Here is a 17172-nt window from a genome sequence, read left to right as displayed (position 1 = left end):
AGAATTTCACTGTGATACCGTACGATGTTCGTTTTCCTGAAATATTTGCAACTTTTAAATATTTTGAATTAACGATATTATTCACGGTAACTTTAAAAATCATGGTATTTTCAAAATTAAAACCGGTTGATAAATATTTAGAAGTCACTATGAAGTTTATTGTTAAATTCAAAATCGTTGTTACGATATATTATAACCATGGTCTTTGCTATTCGGGTCAAGCGGGGGAACAAATTGACATCGATATTCTGATTCGCTGCATTTAGAATGTTACCTCAAAGCGATTTTAATGTGTGTCATTTGAGTCTGAGGGATTTAAATGGCATGTAAATGGGAAAGGTTTGAACAGGTCCGCGTTCGCCAATTTTCGCGTTTACTTTGTCATCGTCCTGATTATAGCGCAGGCGAGTGCGCTATTTTAGGCGAGATCTGAGTAAACCATAGCTAGCGAGAAAAGTTATCTACTTTTTACACCGATTATTCCACACATAATTAGCGAATATATAGCTGTCAAACTGGAATGAGATTTTTAATAACCATACAAATTCTAAATTATCAGAAATAGAGGATTAAGAAAAACGTGAGTGAAATCAAAATCATTGCGTTTGTTTTGTCTCCAACAGTCGTCGAGCCAAAGTTCGAACTATCCCCATCGTCGTCTCAAGTCATGAGAAAATCATGATAGGTATGCAGCGCACGTAACCATGACTCAAACTAACACTACTAGAATTTGATTAGATGCTGTCATATTTTACCAAAGTTTCATTGTATTAAATATATTTTACCTAAAAAACTAAGTGGAAGAAAGTTGGCAAGTTGGAGAAATGGCTGCAACTGCAAAACAATTCACAAAATCCAACCATGCAACGGACAATTTCCCAATTATTTGAATTTTTGAATAATTCAATTTATCTTTTGACATCTGCGTTCTGATCCTCACACAGAACAATCTATGCTGAATATTCTGATCGAGAAGCTTGAAACTTAATGTTGGGGGACATCCCCAAAAGATATCAAATTCATTATGTTAATAATAAATGGTTACATTTGTAACCCAAAAATTATTCTGCAACGATCAGTTATTAAAAACTTATATTTCCATTCCATTCTGAATATTCGTAAACTGCATAATGTGTAAAGTTTTATAAATTTAAGTGTGTGTTTTAGATTAAGAAAAAAGTCAGCGTGTATCGATTTGAGTATACTGGAGTGAGTGTGCACTGAGAGTGGCGACTCCAAGCGGTCGCTAGTTTAGGGCGCTTCCCGACAAGCCTCATTGACTAATGTAATTTTATACAAGTTCGGCCCGCTGAGAAGATTTTGTGTCAAAATTGGCCCATTGGTTCAAATGGTTGCTCACCCCTGCCATAGGCTAATTTGTTTTTAATCTTAAGAATATTTTTTGTTAATACATCACTTAAAAATATCCACACGTTTTAGAGAAATTTTGATTTTGGTAAAGGGTTAATAAGAAGACGAATTAGAAAAAAATCCTATAAGTGAATAAGATTATGGACAAAAAACTTAAAATATTGTTTTCGCGGACTGCATGAAATGCATTGTCTTCACAATGCAGTACCTTTTTCATTCGCTCAGATAGAAGAAAACAAGAATATTTCTGTGACTGTATTTCTACCATATCTCGTGAATCAAAAGATCTAAGGTCGTAAGGATTTAAAAAAACATCAGAATGCTGGACTATTGAGCCAAATAGTTTGTCATTTTTTTTAAGATTCGTGACTTGAATGGCACGAATTCGAACTTAAAATTTGTTGGATGAAAGACCTATTTTTTGCTATCATTGAGTTTTTGCAAACAAAAACATCGAAAAATCTTAATTGAAATTATGGAAAAAAAAGTTCCTGTAAAATCCGAAACATTGGCAACCCTTTCAGGCATTATTTCTGGTAAGGATGAATTTTTCTTCTCCACAAAAGATAGAAACAAAGAAATTGTAAAAATAGTTTAAGGAGGATATCGCACGTTTATTATGCCAAGTAATGAAAATATCGAGTAGCATTTGTGTATGCAATGTCAGAGAAAACTATCGAGATGCGGTTTTGTATAGCATTGATTTTTTTTTTATTAAACATGAATTATTTTTTGTAGCTTCAAAGGATTTTGTTGGTTTTGACAAGAATTAACTAAACGATGCGAAAATCGAAATTTGTTCAATCACTAACGTGCAATTATTATTTTTTAAATTGGTTATATGTTCTTTTTTGAGTTTGACTACCTTGTTTTTCGACTCTTTACGACTTTTTCCGACTCCTTGACAACTGATTTTTGAGTATTCTTGATATTTCTTATCTTGCAATTGGGGTACTGTAGAGTTTATTTCGATGCAACTTGAACGATCTTTTCTGCATTTCATTCCATAAACTTTCTCCTTAAAAGCGCTAAGTATCAAATCCCACCAAATCGTAATGGAGAAAAGTTGAAAAGAAGAGAAAGATTTCCAAACGTTCATCAAATATAAAAATTAACTCCTTGACGATTTAGTAATCAAACTTTAAACCACTCTGGACGAGGTGGACTTCTTCACGAAATATTTTGCTAACCTAATCGTGAGTTTTCTAAGTAGATAGATCAAAAGCCGCCGCCCGTGGCCTAGTGGACAGCCTTCAAGTCTTCTAAGCCAGGGGGTGTGAGATCGAATCCCGGTCACGGCATACATAGTACACTTTCGGTGGGTTGGTGGTTTTAGCATTTGTAAGATGCTAGCCATCATACTCCGAAAGATGAACGCTTAGAGTTAAGAAAAAAGGAATCTCTTCGAGGAAACATCATGTTTCATTGAGATCCTGTATGTGTTTGTGTTCGTTTTCTAAAAAAAAATGAGTCATAGTCAAGCTTCTGCAATATACATACTCGTAAAAGGTTTGAGTCGTGGCTAGCTATGAAGTCAATTTCTCAATATGATGACATTTTTCGACCGATTTTTGTAAAATTCGATTGTAAATAGCTGTAGAAAACCATTTTTTGTTTTGTTCGACAAAATAAACCTTTCCTCACGAAATAATTCATGGATTTAGCATTTGAATTTGTTTCACAAAACAGAAACGTAATAATAATTACACTCAAGTGAACCAAGTTCTTTGTATGTAAAAAATTGAGAAAAAAAACTCAAATTTTATCATTTTCTGAAATTTAATGATTACGAAATTTTTATTTTTGTATCCTGTGAACTCTGTAAACGAGGTGATTACTTTATATTCCCGAGTCGTGGTGTGGGAAATTAACCGACTGAGGGTAAGAAATGTTTAAAATAAGTAGTATAACCATTTGGTTTTCATAATTGCAAAAACGCTTCTCTTCGCTTAGATGGGAATCATTGAATGAACTTTGACTATGGAGTTGACGTTTTGATTTTCTTCTTCTTTAGAAACCTGCTTAAGTATTTATTATACAGGTATTCAATGCATTTTTTCACTCTTCGACGATTGATGTGCTAAAACTCTGCGGTTGACCATTTGACCATCAAAAAAAATAAAGTCATTGAAGATTAAAAAAATGCGATGCAGTAGTGTTTCTAAGGTTCATGTTGGAAGACTTGGTGTCTCAAAATATGGGATCAAATCCCGCCTATCTTTTATCAATTTTTATCTTCGACGATAAAACCCTGTCTAAAACACTCGCACCACCAGACTGTTTATAAATCCTTTGCACTATCGCAATGTGCCTGATTGAGGGAGTAGACAGATGAAAAAAAAATCGTGTGAATTCTGATCCCATGATCAGAGCCCCGTAGAGTATGAAAAGATGCTTCTATTGGAGTCTCTTTTTGTATACTTAGGCAGCACCCCATCCTTCTTTCCTCAGAGACCACATCGGCAGTAGATAAGATGGCGCGAACACGCGAAAGGAGACTCAAATTAAATTTTATGACTTCATAAAATTTGTTCTTCTGCCTTCTGACTAGGATTGCTGTTGCTGGAGTGCCAAAGACTGCTGCTCATCTTCTTCGAGTTTGCTGAAAGTTCCAAACCCAAGAAACCAACAAACGAAAGAACGAGCGAGCGAGCGAGCGTGATGGCAATTGAGTAAAGTGCTGTTTGAAGGCTGGGTTAAAAAGTCCCATAAATGGATGTTTTATTAGGTCTCTCGGTTGAACGTGGATAATTTGACGCTTAATTCTTGTTAGTTTGGCCTCAGTTGTAAGTTGGCTGGAGAGTGGGAATCAGCTGAGATCAACCTCTTCTGAAAAAGGATTGAAAGGTACCCAACCAGCTGGAGAAATGATTATCGAAATTATTTTCCCCCTTTCAGCTGACTCGAGAGATCCAAAAATTTCGGGGAAGGGAAATCATAAACCAGAGTCTCTTATATTGCAGATATTTCTTGGCAATCTTATCTTCGCCACTCCATTACTGTCACTTCACAAATTACGTAAATTGCTTTGGCAGGTCTCAAATTTCCTCTGGCTGTCGAAAATCCCAGAGGCCGATAATAACCAAAGCACACAAATCTTATTAAAAATCAATTACACTGTGAACACTTTCTCGCAAGCACACAGTGTGATTGCCTCCCCTTTTTCTCTTTCGGCTGAAGCTGAGACTTGGTTCTTCATCTTGGAGAGACTTTCAGTTGGTGGGCTGCAGAAATCCGGCACATAAACGGATGAGACGCACTTGAGAAGGCCCACTTAGTCATATACTACAGACTTCAGACCTACAGCAGCAGATGGCGCAGAGAGTGTGAGTCGCATTATTTAGGATGACATTTACGACCGCACTCAGCGCACAAAACTGTCAACAAATGGCGTTGGCGTTGCTTTTTGGAAGAAAATAAGAAAGGGAAAAGTGGAGGAGAAAATCGATTACCCTTTCTAGAAGATGTTTTCTTAAATTTTGTGCAATAATTTCTGTACAATCTACCAGTTTCTGTACAAATCTAGTAGTTTTAGTAAGCAAGTATCAGTGTATTATAAAAAATCTTTTACTTAAACCATGTATAAGTGCCTTTTAAAACTCTAAAAAAACTATTATGAAACTTTTAAGTTCTCCGGCCGGAATGCTTTATAAGTTAAACACAAAGTCACCGTTTATTTTTCTTGGTATCAAACTAATTAAATTTTTTGAGAGCTTTCATCGACCCTAGTTAACTTAAATTAGCACGCTCATCACGAATGCGGGGCAGCCCGGTTGAACATGAACTAGGTAATATATCCAACCAAATCGGCACGAAATTGATTCCGAACTTTGGTTCTAATTACACTAGTTTACAAAATTTCAAAAAAATCGTGAACTTGATTAACTGACCAACATTTTTAATGTAAAATCGGGCGCTGAATCCAAAAATGAAATTCAAAAAAATCTCAGTAGAACCGTTTTTGAGTTATGCTCCAAATATGAAATTTCGAAAAAAATAAAAAAGTTCTTGTACTAAGAATAAAATATCTCGGACGGCATAACAGTAATTTGAAATCCCTCTTTTGCATATTGAAGGTGAATAAGTTATCTATCGATCATCTGAACACTGTTTTTGCGTTTGACCAACAGTATTGTTGATATTAGTGACTTTATGAGAAAAAAAACTGTAAAAAACGCATTTTTTTAGAGAAAATTTTGTTTCAACAAAAGTTTTAGACTCGATTGTAGCATTTAAAAAATCTGATTTTCTTTTGCGCTTGAATATCAATTTAAAACAAAGATTTCAAGTGGTTATTTATCAAAATCGGTTGAAAATTGAAGAAGTTATGGCTACTTTACCATAACTGAAATTTTTGGAGTTTTTAATAATTTAACGAACCGCAGTACACTTATCATAGTATAGGAAGAATGGAACATGATAAATCTCACTCGCTCTAAGTCAAAATTATTTATTAGCTTACCAGAAGGTAACATGCCAAGTTTCAGAAAGATGTGACCATAGGGAGGGGTTACTAAAATTTTAAACGTAAATAAAATTTTGAGGTATTTTGCCCGGAAGGAACAAAAAATACTGGTTTTTCATCAATAACTTTTTTCATCACTAGCTGATTGTTTTTTATGGTTGATTTTCTTAAAGCCTAAGTTGAGACAAATATTTCACCCGAAGACTGTAACTCGATTGGATTTGAAACAGAAAAGTTATTGCGGTTCAAAGGCCGCAAATTTTGTCCAATACGCAATGAGTACTTTTTACGCATTGCGTTTTATACGACAATTTTCGACCAAAATACAATCTTTGAACCGCAATAACTTTTCTGTTTCAAATCCAATCGAGTTACAGTCTTCGGGTGAAATATTTGTCTCAACTTAGGCTTTAAGAAAATCAACCATAAAAAACAATCAGCTAGTGATGAAAAAAGTTATTGATGAAAAACCAGTATTTTTTGTTCCTTCCGGGCAAAATACCTCAAAATTTTATTTACGTTTAAAATTTTAGTAACCCCTCCCTATGGTCACATCTTTCTGAAACTTGGCATGTTACCTTCTGGTAAGCTAATAAATAATTTTGACTTAGAGCGAGTGAGATTTATCATGTTCCATTCTTCCTATACTATGATAAGTGTACTGCGGTTCGTTAAATTATTAAAAACTCCAAAAATTTCAGTTATGGTAAAGTAGCCATAACTTCTTCAATTTTCAACCGATTTTGATAAATAACCACTTGAAATCTTTGTTTTAAATTGAAATTTAAGCGCAGAAGAAAATCAGATTTTTTAATTGCTACCATCGAGTCTAAAACTTTCGTTAAAACAAAATTATCTCTAAAAAAATGCGTTTTTTATAATTTTTTTTCTCATAAAGTCACTAATATCAACAATACTGTTGGTCAAACGCAAAAACAGTGTTCAGATGATCGATAGATAACTTATTCACCTTCAATATGCAAAAGAGGGATTTCAAATTACTGTTATGCCGTCCGAGATATTTTAATCTAAGTACAAGACCTTTTTCAATTTTTTCGAAATTTTATATTTGGAGCATAACTCAAAAACGGTTCTACTGAGATTTTTTTGAATTTCATTTTCGGATTCAGCGCCCGATTTTACATTGGAAATGACCTTCAGTTTACTGAGTTCAAAAATGCTGTAAACTAGTGTTATTAACCTCGCCTAATTGAAGCTCAGTTTCTCACGAGTGAGACCAGCAGCAGCTCAACAACAAACTAAAGTTGCTGCTGGCTGCGGGATTAATCCATCATCTCGACGAAATCTTTGGACACGGTTTTTCGGGCTCGCCTTTCTTCATGAGTTAGTTTGGGTCGTGATTTTCTAAGCTTAATTAGAGAAAAACAATCCCCGGGTACCGAAACAACATTCGTTCGCCGTTTGAAGAATGAGAAAGTCAAACAAAACCATCACATCAGTTTGTTTCCGATGGAAGTGAAACAAACTTAAGCATGAGCACAATGAAAACAGCGCACAAGATACCCACAATATCCCGGGAGCTAATGAAAGTTAAATAAGTGCACATCATGTGATGATGGCTGGCTGGCTGCAAGACTGCCTGACAGACTGGCTATTCTTGCCTGAATATTGCCTGGCTGGCTAGCTGACTGGCTGGCTAGCTGACTGGCTGGCTAGCTGACTGGCTGGCTAGCTGGCTGGCTGGCTAGCTGGCTGGCTGACTAGCTGGCTGGCTGGCTGGCTGGCTAGCTGGCTGGCTAGCTGGATTGCTGACTGGCTGGCTGCCTGACTGGCTGGCTGCTTGACTGGCTGGCTGGCTGATTGGCTGGCTGCATTGCTGGCTGATTGACTGGCTGGCTAAAAGGCTGGCTGAAAGACTGCTTGACAGGCTGGCTAGTCTCGCCCGGATATTGCCTGGCTGGCTGGCTGACAGGCTGATTACCTGGCTGGATGGCTGACTAGCTGGCTAGCTGGCTGGCTGGTTGCCTGGCTGGATGGCTGGCTGCCTGGCTGGCTGACTGACTGGTTGGCAGGCTGGTTGCCTGGCTGGATAGCTGGCTGGATGGTAAGTTGGCTCACTAGCTGACTGACTCACTAAATAGCATTTGACTGGCTGACTAGCTAGCTTGCTAGCTGGCTGGCTAGCTGACTGACTGGCTGGCTTCCTGGCTAGCTGACTGACTGGCTGGCTGACTGGCTGGCTGACTGGCTGACTAGATAGCTGGCCAGCTGGCTGGCTAGCTGGCAGGCTAGCAGGCTAGCTAGCTGGAAGGCTAGCTGGCTAGCAAGCTGGCTGGCTAGCTGGCTGGCTGGCTAGCTGGCTGGCTAGCTGGCTGGCTAGCTGGTTGGCTAGCTGGCTGGCTAGCTGGCTGGCTTGCTGCCAGGCTGGCTACCTGGTTGGCTGCCTGCTGTTTGGATGGCTGGATGGCTGGCTTGCTATCTGGCTTAAAATCTGGCTGGCTAGCTGGCTGGCTGGCTAGCTGGCTGGCTAGCTGGCTGGCTAGCTGGCTGGCTAGCTGGCTGGCTAGCTGGCTGGCTAGCTGGCTGGCTAGCTGGCTGGCTAGCTGGCTGGCTAGCTGGCTGGCTAGCTGGCTGGCTAGCTGGCTGGCTAGCTGGCTGGCTGGCTGACTGGCTGGCTGACTGGCTAGCTGACTGGCTGGCTAGCTAGCTGTCTAGCTGGCTGGCTGCCTGGATGGCTGCCTTGCTGGCTGGCTGCCTGCTGGCTGGATGGCTGGCTGGCTATCTGGCTAAAAAGCTGGCTGGCTAGCTGGCAGGCTAACTGTCTGGCTGGCAGGTTGGCTGATTACCTGACTGGTAAGCTGACTTGCTGGCTGGATAATTGGCGGACTAGCAAGTTGGCTGCCTGGATAATGCTGGCTGGATGACTGGCTGGCTGAATTGCTCGTTGCTTGGCTAGCAAATATGACTAAAATGACAAAAATGACAAAAATAACAAAAATGATAAAAATAACTAAAATGACAAAAATGACAAAAATGACAAAAATGACAAATATGACAAAACTGACAAAAATGACAAAAATGACAAAATTGACAAAAATGACAAAAATGACAAAAATGACAAAAATGACAAAAATGACAAAAATGACAAAAATGACAAAAATGACAAAAATGACAAAAATGACAAAAATGACAAAAATGACAAAAATGACAAAAATGACAAAAATGACAAAAATGACAAAAATGACAAAAATGACAAAAATGACAAAAATGACAAAAATGACAAAAATGACAAAAATGACAAAAATGACAAAAATGACAAAAATGACAAAAATGACAAAAATGACAAAAATGACAAAAATGACAAAAATGACAAAAATGACAAAAATGACAAAAATGACAAAAATGACAAAAATGACAAAAATGACAAAAATGACAAAAATGACAAAAATGACAAAAATCACAAAAATGACAAAAATGACAAAAATGACAAAAATGACAAAAATGACAAAAATGACAAAAATGACAAAAATGACAAAAATGACAAAAATGACAAAAATGACAAAAATGACAAAAATGACAAAAATGACAAAAATGACAAAAATGACAAAAATGACAAAAATGACAAAAATGACAAAAATGACAAAAATGACAAAAATGACAAAAATGACAAAAATGACAAAAATGACAAAAATGACAAAAATGACAAAAATGATAAACATGACAAACATGACAAAAATAACAAAAATAACAAAAATTACAAAAATGACAAAAATGACAAAAATGACAAAAATGACAAATAGACAAAAATTACAAAAATGACAAAAATGACAAAAATGACAAAAATGACAAAAATGACAAAAATGACAAAAATGACAAAAATGACAAAAATGACAAAAATGACAAAAATGACAAAAATGACAAAAATGACAAAAATGACAAAAATGACAAAAATGACAAAAATGACAAAAATGACAAAAATGACAAAAATGACAAAAATGACAAAAATGACAAAAATGACAAAAATGACAAAAATGACAAAAATGACAAAAATGACAAAAATGACAAAAATGACAAAAATGACAAAAATGACAAAAATGACAAAAATGACAAAAATGACAAAAATGACAAAAATGACAAAAATGACAAAAATGACAAAAATGACAAAAATGACAAAAATGACAAAAATGACAAAAATGACAAAAATGACAAAAATGACAAAAATGACAAAAATGACAAAAATGACAAAAATGACAAAAATGACAAAAATGACAAAAATGACAAAAATGACAAAAATGACAAAAATGACAAAAATGACAAAAATGACAAAAATGACAAAAATGACAAAAATGACAAAAATGACAAAAATGACAAAAATGACAAAAATGACAAAAATGACAAAAATGACAAAAATGACAAAAATGACAAAAATGACAAAAATGACAAAAATGACAAAAATGACAAAAATGACAAAAATGACAAAAATGACAAAAATGACAAAAATGACAAAAATGACAAAAATGACAAAAATGACAAAAATGACAAAAATGACAAAAATGACAAAAATGACAAAAATGACAAAAATGACAAAAATGACAAAAATGACAAAAATGACAAAATTGACAAAAATGACAAAAATGACAAAAATGACAAAAATGACAAAAATGACAAAAATGACAAAAATGACAAAAATGACAAAAATGACAAAAATGACAAAAATGACAAAAATGACAAAAATGACAAAAATGACAAAAATGACAAAAATGACAAAAATGACAAAAATGACAAAAATGACAAAAATTACAAAAATGACAAAAATGACAAAAATGACAAAAATGACAAAAATGACAAAAATGACAAAAATGACAAAAATGACAAAAATGACAAAAATGACAAAAATGACAAAAATGACAAAAATGACAAAAATTACAAAAATGACAAAAATGACAAAAATGACAAAAATGACAAAAATGACAAAAATGACAAAAATGACAAAAATGACAAAAATGACAAAAATGACAAAAATGACAAAAATGACAAAAATGACAAAAATGACAAAAATGACAAAAATGACAAAAATGACAAAAATGACAAAAATGACAAAAATGACAAAAATGACAAAAATGACAAAAATGACAAAAATGACAAAAATGACAAAAATGACAAAAATGACAAAAATGACAAAAATGACAAAAATGACAAAAATGACAAAAATGACAAAAATGACAAAAATGACAAAAAATGACAAAAATGACAAAAATGACAAAAATGACAAAAATGACAAAAATGACAAAAATGAAAAAAATGAAAAAAATGACAAAAATGACAAAAATGACAAAAATGACAAAAATGACAAAAATGACAAAAATTACAAAAATGACAAAAATGACAAAAATGACAAAAATGACAAAAATGACAAAAATGACAAAAATGACAAAAATGACAAAAATGACAAAAATGACAAAAATGACAAAAATGACAAAAATGACAAAAATGACAAAAATGACAAAAATGACAAAAATGACAAAAATGACAAAAATGACAAAAATGACAAAAATGACAAAAATGACAAAAATGACAAAAATGACAAAAATGACAAAAATGACAAAAATGACAAAAATGACAAAAATGACGAAAATGACAAAAATGACAAAAATGACAAAAATGACGAAAATGACAAAAATGACAAAAATGACAAAAATGACAAAAATGACAAAAATGACAAAAATGACAAAAATGACAAAAATGACAAAAATGACAAAAATGACAAAAATGACCAAAATGACCAAAATGACAAAAATGACAAAAATGACAAAAATGACAAAAATTGTCAAAAATGACAAGAATGACAAAAATGACAAAAATGACAAAAATGACAAAAATGACAAAAATGACAAAAATGACAAAAATGACAAAAATGACAAAAATGACAAAAATGACAAAAATGACAAAAATGACAAAAATGACAAAAATGACAAAAATGACAAAAATGACAAAAATGACAAAAATGACAAAAATGACAAAAATGACAAAAATGACAAAAATGACAAAAATGACAAAAATGACAAAAATGACAAAAATGACAAAAATGACAAAAATGACAAAAATGACAAAAATGACAAAAATGACAAAAATGACAAAAATGACAAAAATGACAAAAATGACAAAAATGACAAAAATGACAAAAATGACAAAAATGACAAAAATGACAAAAATGACAAAAATGACAAAAATGACAAAAATGACAAAAATGACAAAAATGACAAAAATGACAAAAATGACAAAAATGACAAAAATGACAAAAATGACAAAAATGACAAAAATGACAAAAATGACAAAAATGACAAAAATGACAAAAATGACAAAAATGACAAAAATGACAAAAATGACAAAAATGACAAAAATGACAAAAATGACAAAAATGACAAAAATGACAAAAATGACAAAAATGACAAAAATGACAAAAATGACAAAAATGACAAAAATGACAAAAATGACAAAAATGACAAAAATGACAAAAATGACAAAAATGACAAAAATGACAAAAATGACAAAAATGACAAAAATGACAAAAATGACAAAAATGACAAAAATGACAAAAATGACAAAAATGACAAAAATGACAAAAATGACAAAAATGACAAAAATGACAAAAATGACAAAAATAACAAAAATGACAAAAATGACAAAAATGACAAAAATGACAAAAATGACAAAAATGACAAAAATGACAAAAATGACAAAAATGACAAAAATGACAAAAATGACAAAAATGACAAAAATGACAAAAATGACAAAAATGACAAAAATGACAAAAATGACAAAAATGACAAAAATGACAAAAATGACAAAAATGACAAAAATGACAAAAATGACAAAAATGACAAAAATGACAAAAATGACAAAAATGACAAAAATGACAAAAATGAAAAAAATGACAAAAATGACAAAAATGACAAAAATGACAAAAATGGCAAAAATGACAAAAATGACAAAAATGACAAAAATGACAAAAATGACAAAAATGACAAAAATGACAAAAATGACAAAAATGACAAAAATGACAAAAATGACAAAAATGACAAAAATGACAAAAATGACAAAAATGACAAAAATGACAAAAATGACAAAAATGACAAAAATGACAAAAATGACAAAAATGACAAAAATGACAAAAATGACAAAAATGACAAAAATGACAAAAATGACAAAAATGACAAAAATGACAAAAATGACAAAAATGACAAAAATGACAAAAATGACAAAAATGACAAAAATGACAAAAATGACAAAAATGACAAAAATGACAAAAATGACAAAAATGACAAAAATGACAAAAATGACAAAAATGACAAAAATGACAAAAATGACAAAAATGACAAAAATGACAAAAATGACAAAAATGACAAAAATGACAAAAATTACACAAATGATAAAAATTAAAAAAATGACTCAAACCTAACAATAATGAAAAAAAATGACAAAAAAATTACAAAAATGACAAAAATGATTTTTTTTTCTTAGAAAAAAAACTGACAGTTTTTAAAACAATTTTTATTATTTGAAGAACACAAATGTTTTTATTGTGCTCATGCTTATGATTTTTGTGATTTCAAGTTTGATGGAGTATCAAGAAGTAGGTTTTTGTCAGCATATTATTACAAAAAATTCAAGATAGTCCTTTTCGAGTTGGTCAAATTTCCTTTAATTTTAATTTCTTCAAATGGTTAGAACTCGTAGAACCGGAGATAATTTAGCAAATTTTAAGAAAATACATACATGGAATATCTAGCTACACGTTTTTATTTCTTTAAAAAAAACTCTTTTCAATTATTTACTATAAGAGCTGGATTCATTGGAAAATTTTTGATCATCAGCTCACAAATCTATGAAAAGTAAAATCTTTGATTTTATTTGGTTGAAAAAACGCTGAAACTGAGTCAATTTCTTGAATTTGAATTTTGTCTCTAAAAAATATACCTCTGTTCCAAATTAATGTTCTCCTCCAGGTAACGATTTATAAGCTGGCTTTTACAGCTACTAATCAAGTTGTTAATCTTTCCAACATTAGATGTTGCCTCCAAGCAGCTTTTTCCCAGATATTTCTGCTAGGTTTAGTGAAGAAACCGTTTTTTTCTCCAATAACAACTTATTCCCTACACCTTTAGGCCAGCTCTGAAATATTGCCCCGTTAAGGATGCGCCAAGGATATACCGTCCTAATTTTAATTGCCGGAATATATTTCTTTTTAATGGGGGTGCCACCCCCATACATTTCTTTCCTTCTCTTCCCACTTCCATCTTAAAAAGCCTCTCGTTTCGTTCGACCGAGTTCGACTTCGACTCAACTTTGAACCTCGAAAAAGATGCTCGGTTCCAGAATTGATGGCTTCTTTTGCAAGGAAAAAAAATCTTTAAACTGCCTTTTTAGACATTGTAGAGTCAGGGTTGATAAAGGAAAGGAAGGATATTCAAAAGAAGCTTACATTTTTATCAAAAAGCAATCTCGTTAAGAGAGGAAGCAACATGTTTGTGAAAAATTAAAGGTGGTTGTTTTTTAAGTTTTTTATAGAGTTTCTACCTCGATTATGGATTTGTAAGTGTAATTTATATTTTCGGTTTACAATTTTGGATTTTGAAGGATTTCCAAGCTATTTTCTATACTTGTATCCAGTTTTTTCATCTAGCAAATTTCAAGGGATTTCAAAAGTTTTAAAATTTGTAACACCCTTCCCGTGCATATGTGTTAACGAATGCCACGTTGCATGCATAATTAAGTGGAGGTCAACGATTTACAACCAAGCCGGCATCCAATTCCTCCGGTAGTATTCGTCGAGGTGCCGGGATCCAATTAAATTGGGACCGTGTCTTTTATTTGGCACCAGCTGACTGGTTTTGCATTTGCCCGTGTTGATGGCCCGCATTTTCTCTCTAGACTTTCCCACCTCTAATCGGCGGCGGCCAGGGTCTGGAGCATTCGATTCAATTAGTTGCTTGCTTCCCCCTCCCGTTTTGCTCCTACAATGTTTACGACTTGTCGGTAACATTGTTGTCATTTGTTTTGCCCGTACGGGTGTTTTGAATAGCAAACAGCTTTGGCTGGAATAAAATTTATTAGGCACCAATTTTTTACAATGTTAGTCTATTTATTAAAGATGTAGCTAAAAACTCTTATTTTGTTTTACGCTTTTGACGTAAACATCATCTGTGGAATACAATTTTGATGGTTTTGAAGTACATATATGGCGACCGTCAAAAAGTTTTTCATTGTGTCACAGTTATTAGAATGATCATCATCGTAGCACGAATGTAATCAGGAAGTTTACAGGAGCTACGCTGAAATAGAGTTAACATTTGAATTTTTACACCATACTTTTAAATGGCGACCGTAAAAAAAATAATTCCTTTTCGCTTTTTCAGCGGAAAATTCATGATCTTCCTGATTATATTGGTTTGTACTGGTTTGTGGTTCAATGTAAAATTTTCTGACGGTCGCCATGTATCTACTTGTATGTTGTCCGTCAACATTGTTTTCCTCAAACCTTCGATATGTCCAAGTGTTTCCCTTCCACAACCAAAATAATATTTTGAACGGATTAAAATTTAAAATAAATATTTTCCTGTGTTGAATGATAAACAATTTTTAACAAATCTTAATTACCCAGAAATGAATGAAACTAACATTATTTTTCCCTTTTCTTTCTAATTCACAGACCAGAATCCACCATGGCAGCACCTTTTCCTATCGTTTTCACATCGTAGAAGATCTTCGGCAGCATTCACACGGCAGCATAAACAGAGACACAAATAAGAAGCAAAAAAAAATAGTCATCCGACACCAGTTAATATGTGGGAAAACATGATCATTATCTAAATCTCATCTCATTGTGTTATTATTAGCGCAAGTTTGCTGTCCACCAAAATCGGAGACGACACGAACGTCTTTCCGTCAGCTTTTCTCAAAACCAAACGACAAAACTTAATCGTATATGGCCTGAGAATATAGTTCAACGACTATCCGGAGTTCCAGGGTTTCGATTTGTTTGTGTGTGTTTAGGTGTTAGTGTGCCATAAAGGAGTTGGCAGGGGAAAAATTGTGAAGTTCGGTTTGGCCGTTGGCCAAGATTCCCAGCAAAAATGAGAGCAGCAAAAAAGTGCCGATAATTAGGTGAAAAAGCTAGAATTAAGAATCCCAAAAGGCGAACGTGTCGATTATTGGGTGCCGGAAAAATTGATAGCTTCCTTGCATCGTTCGTTGTCTTATTGAAGCAAAAGCAGAAGCAGCAAAAGTTGTTGAAGAGACCACTTGTTGTGTCCGGAAGGTGATAATGAAGGTTCCCGACTGCTCTTGGAAATAAGCGGTGGCGTGAAGTCCTGATTGAGATAAGGGAAGAGAAGAGATCTAACGACGATCACTAACAAGCTTGTTGGTGGAGTCGTTTTCTGTGGAAAATTGTGATTAAGTAGCAGAAGCAGCAATCAGCAATCAAATCAGCAGAATGAAGGATTATCAATTTATGGTATTGGCGGTTGTCCTCTTTGCCACTGTCTGGGTTTCAAAAGGTAAGTTCTTTTCCTCTTAAACAATTGGTTGTCCCTATTTTCTTGTGTTGAAAAAAAAAATCATTTGCAAGTAAATAAATCTCAGTCTAAGAAGAAATTTCACTGAAAAAGTTTTGGCCAATGTCTAAATCAACACACAGCGATGGCGGAAAAAGTTTCCCAGATTTTGTTTAACATTTCAAACTTATTCCATGCTGCAGTGCAGCGTCGTTTGATGAAAGAATCGATTGGACAAAGCGCCCACAGTTTTTCCAAAAAGTCTGGAAGATGAAAATTCTGCCCACCCACACATCCTCGCAGCAAGTTCCAGCTAATTCCAGGGCAATTTTTTATTGACTTTCGAGGAATTCAATCTGGTTCTGATTGAAATTTAATGAAATTTTTTCCTTCATTTGCTAGTAGATGTTTTTTCTCCGATTGTGAAAAGTTAGAATTTTCAGAATCAATCTTTGTTATTCCTCCAATTCACATTGAGACTACCAACATATTTCTGAATTGTTTTTCTCTGAAGCCTATTTAAATCAACATTTTCCTGGATTTTGTCATGTCACATACTACGAAGAAAACTTTTAAGCAATGGTAACCGAAATGAAGAAGCACGAAATTGATGAACATTTAACGTAAAGTTTTTTTAAATTTTCATTTAAGTTGGTCGAGTAAAAAAAGAAAACATTTAAAAATTATAACTTAAATACTTATTAGGAAAATTATTAACCTACCAAACGACACTACACAAGATTAGTCTCATTTGGTTCAAAATTTTCAAGTCGAGAATGCGTTTTTTTAATTAATTGCAAACTATAGGGAAATTAAGAG

General features: G+C 33.5%; 1 protein-coding gene across 3 annotated transcripts in view; it reads left to right on the top strand.

Moving 5' to 3' along the window:
• The window catches only part of LOC129749673 (protein sax-3-like), an 839575-nt gene that overhangs the window by 249208 nt on the left and 573195 nt on the right, over positions 1-17172 (top strand). For all 3 annotated transcript variants that reach the window (XM_055744711.1, XM_055744709.1, XM_055744710.1), the window contains exon 3: positions 15507-16356. In XM_055744711.1, coding sequence (XP_055600686.1) covers positions 16293-16356 — 64 coding nt within the window. In that variant the 5' untranslated portion in view covers positions 15507-16292. The remainder of the gene's footprint in view (positions 1-15506; positions 16357-17172) is intronic.

Source organism: Uranotaenia lowii, chromosome 2 (assembly GCF_029784155.1).
Source record: "Uranotaenia lowii strain MFRU-FL chromosome 2, ASM2978415v1, whole genome shotgun sequence".
Lineage (NCBI taxonomy): Eukaryota > Metazoa > Arthropoda > Insecta > Diptera > Culicidae > Uranotaenia > Uranotaenia lowii.
Note: the sequence above shows the minus strand (reverse complement) of the source record. Positions and strands in the feature narration are given on the sequence as shown.